The 6,145-nt window shown below is 42.1% G+C and overlaps 1 protein-coding gene across 1 annotated transcript in view; it reads right to left on the bottom strand.

Moving 5' to 3' along the window:
- The window catches only part of LOC105624150 (flocculation protein FLO11-like), a 39,454-nt gene extending 38,659 nt beyond the window's left edge, over nt 1-795 (bottom strand). The window contains exon 1 of the mRNA XM_012205507.1: nt 568-795. Within this exon, the coding sequence (XP_012060897.1) occupies nt 568-795 (228 nt within the window). The remainder of the gene's footprint in view (nt 1-567) is intronic.
- Nucleotides 796-6,145: the final 5,350 nt, after the last annotated feature.

Genomic DNA, 6,145 nt, shown 5'->3' with positions numbered 1-6,145 from the left:
ATATATATATATATATATATTTCCTCTTGTGCGTCTCGTCGAATGAGTCTTCTCGGCTCTCTAGTCTCCAAGTCGTAGCGCGACGCGTTAGTCGCGGATATCGCGATAGCACGAGAGAGAGAGCACGGTTTAACGGCACGGCGCGATGTCACATCGATCGCGCGCGGTGGTCGAGGAAGAGGAGAGAGAGTCCGGGTGCGTGTGTGGCGAGGAGGCACGCGAGAAACACGCACCCAAGTCGGACAGACGGGACAGACGAGACAGAGACGGGGAGAGAGAGAAAGAGAGAGAGAGAGAGAGGGAGAAAGAGGGACGGAGAGAAGACGAGAGCGAGCGAGAACGCGTTAGGGAGGGAGATAGAAAATGACAGCGGTGTATATTGTATTATACCGAGATGGAGTACTCGCGAAGCACAAGCGAGACAAGTACACACTCTTTTTTGGGGTCCAAAGCACGCGCTGGAAGGCCGAGGAAGTAGTACAACGGTCTTTCACGGTAGCGCACTATTATCCGACGTTATTTTATTGGTTACACACACCGAAGATCGAGACGAGGGTTTTAACGCACTATGGGCTTAATAGCTGTCGCTAAACACCACTGGGAATCACAGGCACGTACGGAGCACACGGAACTCAGCGTATAAACGCAGCTGGATTGTTCGTACGGGACTTTTGTTTCCTCCCGTTTCGACCTCGTCTTTTTCTTCGTCTTCGTCGTCGTCGTTGTCGTCGTCGACGAGATCGTGGTCGTAACCGTCCACGTCGCGGCGGTGATGATCGCGGGCGCCGTTATCATCCTCCTCACGTTATCGCCGCGCGATCCCTCTTTCCTTCCTCTTCTTCTTCTCCTTCTTCTTCGCCTCCACGCTTCCACCTCTTCCTCCTCGCCACCGTCGTCGCCAACGTCGTCGACGTTCGTGCGCGAGGCGACGACGTCGTCCAAACGCAGACACCTCCAGCACCACTACTGCCACCGCCGGCGGCCCACGGGCCGTCGTCCTCTCGTCTTCGGGACGTCACGTCGTTCCTCTTTCTCTCTCTCGCTCACTCTCTTTCTTTTTCACGCCGAGTGCGGAGCAGCGCGTGTCTTATGCGTGCCGTGCGTGCATGCGTGCGTGCGTACGTGCATGCGTGCGTGCGTGCGTGCGTGCGAGCGTGCGTGCGTGCGTGCGTGCATGCGTCTGTCTGTCTGTCCGTCCGTTCAACTGAACTGACTGACTGCAGCGCAGCGTGACGCGACGCGAAGCGGAGCGCCTATCGTCGCCGACGCATCCTGCGAGGACTGCACGTAGCGCACCGATTGTTTGGAATGGCGGATCGAACGAATCGCACGCACGGTTGCCGCATCGCACGGTGTAAACGGTGTAAAAATGGCCGCGCGCCGATCTGCCTTTGGCCCACCGGAGACCAGAGCGTGTCTGTGAGCAAGCCTTCGCTCCTGTCCTCTACTTGACTGACTGACTGACTGACTGAACTCTCGTCTTCCGTTTCGTGCACACCTTCTGTACTTCCCCTTGCCGCCGTGTGTGGCGAGTCTGGCGAATCGCGCACGTATCACAGCAACACACCGTTGACGGACGTCGACGACGTCGTCGTCGTCGTCGTCGTCGTCGTCGTCGTCGTCGTCGTCGTCGTCGTCGTCGTCGTCGTCGTCGTCGTCGTCGTCGTCGTCGTCGCCGTCGTCGTCGTCGCCGTCGTCGTCGCCGTCGTCGTCGTCGCCGTCGTCGTCGCCACCGTGTCGTGTCACGGGACGATGACGCGTAACGAGCGCCGTCGTTGGCGCATCGTCGTTATCTCCGGGCACGTATATTACACGTTAAATACACACCGGGGTTAAGTTACCGTGGGTACGGTGTCGTCGTCGTAAGGAGAAAAGACGGAGAGACGAGTCGATGAGCGAGAGAGAAACAGAGGGAGGGGGGAGCTGTGAGACAGAGACGAAGCGAAAGAGCCGTGATATATTCACTGATGATATCCACGGCGAAAAGGCACCACACACACCCCCGTATTACGCGCGAATTACAAGACGATTTTGCCACCCCGCCGAAACTGTTCACGTTCGGCGCTGATCCTCGCACTCGCACGACGGCTGTGTATTTCTGTCATCCGTCCGCGACTGGCCCTTACCCTCTTGATCCTCTGTCTCTGTCGCGCCACCGAAGAAATATGGCGTACGCTCCGCAGACGGTGCATAAACGTACACACACGCACACACGCTTAAACGCACGTTACACTAACACAAACGATATACATACGTTACACAAGCGGAACAGAGAATCACCGTACGGTCTTCTCGTCTGGGGTCGTGGCTCTCGCCACGGCGCCGAGCTTTGCTCTCTCTCTTTCCACTTCTCTTCCTCATCGGTTCTTTGCTCCTCCCTTCTAGCCCTTCTCCTTCATGGCACTCGACTTTAACATTCCGCCCTCTAGACGGCTAGATACCTTTCGTTTCTTCCCTAGGAGGAACGCCAGGAATCGACCTGCGAGATGACGCGCAGCGTCCTCTGCGTTTCTTATGATAGGAATTCTCGCCGCTAGGTGTCGGCACTTACCTTGCGCGAGTGGTATCGATTTTCGATGCGCAGCACGGCGCGTAATTTTGATACGATCGTGCCAAGAATGGGAAACGAGAGAACCGTACGGCGCAAATCTACTGCAGCGAGCAGCTATTAACGTCTTCCATGAATTAACGAGAGTACGTTTGGCCAGTTTAACGCCTGCTCAATGCTCGCTTCCATCGATTTTGAATCGTAATCTAAAAATTTTAATGGCAAGCAGACGTTTGTAGGTCGCGTTGTTTATGCTTCTTTTCTCGGCGAACACGGACGGGAGAGACGATAATTTTGTGATGATAATTTTATTATTAATTCTTTATTATTCGTATGGAGTGTTTGAACACCTCAACTTTCAAAATATATTTAATGTAAATTGTTTTAATTAAAAAATTTAAATTAAGTTGAAAATTAATTTTTAATAAAAAATTTACATTTGTCTTCATTTAAAGAGTATTATACATAGAATATTATTAATCTTTATTGCTAATTAAATTATAAAATAATGAAAATTAATATATAATTTTAGAGTAAAGTAAAAATACATGAATAATTTCGTTAAAAAATAACAAAAAGTAACTCAAGTAGCCTCAAGTAATGATACCTCGTTGACGTTGAAGGTGCTATTAAAACGTCATTTAATGTCGTTTTGCTACTTCCCAGCAAATCAACACGTAACTGTAACATAACTTAGGAAGCTCATGAAGAGAACAATATAACATACTTTATGATTATGGCGATATATAGATGTTGCATAATTTTGAAGATAATTTAGGAAAACAGAGATATATTTCCTCATTACGTTATATAATTTATAATAATTATTTATAAAGGTAATCTAACTCAAAATAGGTTACATAAATACAATAATTGTGTTCTTCAATGGTTCAATGGATTTAATGGATGTTACATACTGTCGACATATATAAAATATATTACTACAAATACGTTGAATTTATTTAACTTTTAGGAATGTGTTTATTCAACGTTGAGGAGACGCTATTAACGGTTTTTCACTAAGAGAAAGGATTTTATTAATTTAACAAGCCATCAGTACAGCTTAACAAATGGATAAATGATAAATATGCGACAACCAAATTTTATTTGTTGTGATTGCTGCTAGTTTGCTATATCAACCAATATTAGTAACAGAAGCAAACTATATAGAATCTAATCTATCTTTTGAATAGACTTCAGACTCATTTACATTATAGAAATCGTAGGAGTCTTAAGAAAAAAAACTGATAAAGCCAGTCAAATATAGGAAGTGTCTTAATTAGTCTTTTATATATATATGACCCTCTTATTAGCGATACTATTGATTATTTGTTACATTGACGAATTAATTTGCAATCGTAACGAATCGATTGTTTTTTTAAACAAATATCGCACTTGTTTTCCCTCGATTTGTTCCTATAACAAAATTATTTCTCTCAGTGTTTCCCATACAGCACAGAAAGATTACAAAAACATTGCAATATTGCATGGTGATTGCGAAACGTTACTAAATCATTGTTGCAAAATTCTAACAATGTTAAGATGTCCGCTTTTTATTATATTGCAACAAAACGTTCCAGCAATATTGCAATGTAATGTATTTGATAAATTTTTTACGATGACTCTAAAATGAAAACTATTTCTATACATATATCTCACTAACTTTAATTTTTTTACAAATCGCATTTCTAGTGATATGTGCTTCAAAAGCAATTTTGTATGGTAAAACCATACAAAATATTCTAAGAAATATAATATTAATTCTGAAGGATAAATTTATTGGCAAGGATAAATGTATGTGTGTGCCCCGAACAAACTACAAATATTATCCACATTAATATAATAAAAGTAGTGCTTGGTAAGTTAATCATGGATTAAGTTAATCGCAGTGATTCTTTTTAATTCGAAACCACTCCGAGTCAATTGAAATCGATAAAAAAATGACGGTATAAAATTTATTAATAAAGTTCGGACATTGATTTATTCTTGCGTTCAAATCAGGCATAAATATTAGGTGTGGGAAAAAGTTCGTGGCGTTTTTCCCGTTACATCTAACGCCATGAACTTTTTCCCACACCTAATAGATCATCGATCACAAAATTAATATTTCGTTTTTATTAAATCGTTTTCAGCAGTTTAATTTAATTGTTTATCATCTTATCCGATAATGCATTGATTATATCCAAACTCGATATACAATCTTTTAATTTCATATTTAAAATAAATATAAAACTTAGCTAATGAAATGGCCGTCAATTAATAGATAAATAAATTTTTTATTTAATTATAAAATGAATTATATTAATTATTATATCATAAAAATAACTGTTAAACTAAAAGACTGTACTATATAAATATTGTAAAAACTTATATTTTTATATTATTATTATTGTAACAATTAAAGAATTACACAGTTTTGCAATGTTTGTGGAATATTACAAGCATATTATTGACATTTTGCAGGCATATTGTTAATTTACATTTCTGTAATACTTCTGCAATGTATTGCAAATTACATTGCAATCTGTAAAATTGCAACATTGCAGCAATATTGCTTCAATCTTCTGTGCTGTATGGGTTGTGTCATTCTATAATTGGGAAATAACAAGGGTTAATGATAGACGAACAATTTCTTCTTAACTTTTTAACGTTCGCTACAGTATTCAAAATAATCTTTCGCTTTCTCTCGAAATTTCGATGTAGCGTTAAAAATAGAAAAAAACATGCATTTGCAGAGCGCAAAAATAGAAAGGATGCAATTGTTATACGAACGCAACGCAAAGATTATTCTCGTATGACAATCTCGTAGTCGCTGAATGGTAGGCTCATATCCTTATAAAATGACGAACGAGGACATTGGACGCGCAAACCGGACTGGTGACGTCACATCGCCACATCGGTCGCATCTCCTCGCATCGTCGCGGTCAGGCCGCACCTGGGAGAGGCGCGCCTCCTTTGAACCAGTTCGCGAGCAATTACATTTTTACGAGAACGTCGCTATTCCGCGATCCGCACCCATTCCGCGCGACTGCTTTTGGTAATGATCGACACGTTTCCAAATCCATATAGGTAAACTTGTCGCGACTTCTAGAATCTCCTACGTGTCCGACGTGCCCGGAAAGACGTGCCCAAACTGACGGGGCGACGACGTTGAACACAAAATTGATTTCATAACTCTCACGATATTAAATAAATGAAAAAAAATGATTCTTAATTAAAATACCTCGGATAATCGTTTATGTAAAAAGAATAAGGCAACTCTCGGATTAATTATATACATTGCAATAGTTGTGATATACATTATTCTTCTTCCATTCTGTGAGAATCTTTATGCAATCATAACAACTCAATTATTTATTTTTAGGATCTCCATAAATTTCTTCAAATGATAAAAATAATTCCTTCATTCGATCTTCGATTCATGTTAGACCAGCCAGGTCTGAGGATAAAATACTTGAGATATTTCATTCATTTGCGAAAAATAGTTTCGACCGCAAAGGATTAAGTTCTACTAAGGAATCTACACACACACACACACACACACACACACACACACACACACACACACACACACACACACACACACACACACACACA

Source organism: Atta cephalotes, assembly GCF_000143395.1.
Source record: "Atta cephalotes unplaced genomic scaffold scaffold00073, whole genome shotgun sequence".
In the NCBI taxonomy this organism is placed as follows: Eukaryota; Metazoa; Arthropoda; class Insecta; order Hymenoptera; family Formicidae; genus Atta; species Atta cephalotes.
Note: the sequence above shows the minus strand (reverse complement) of the source record. Positions and strands in the feature narration are given on the sequence as shown.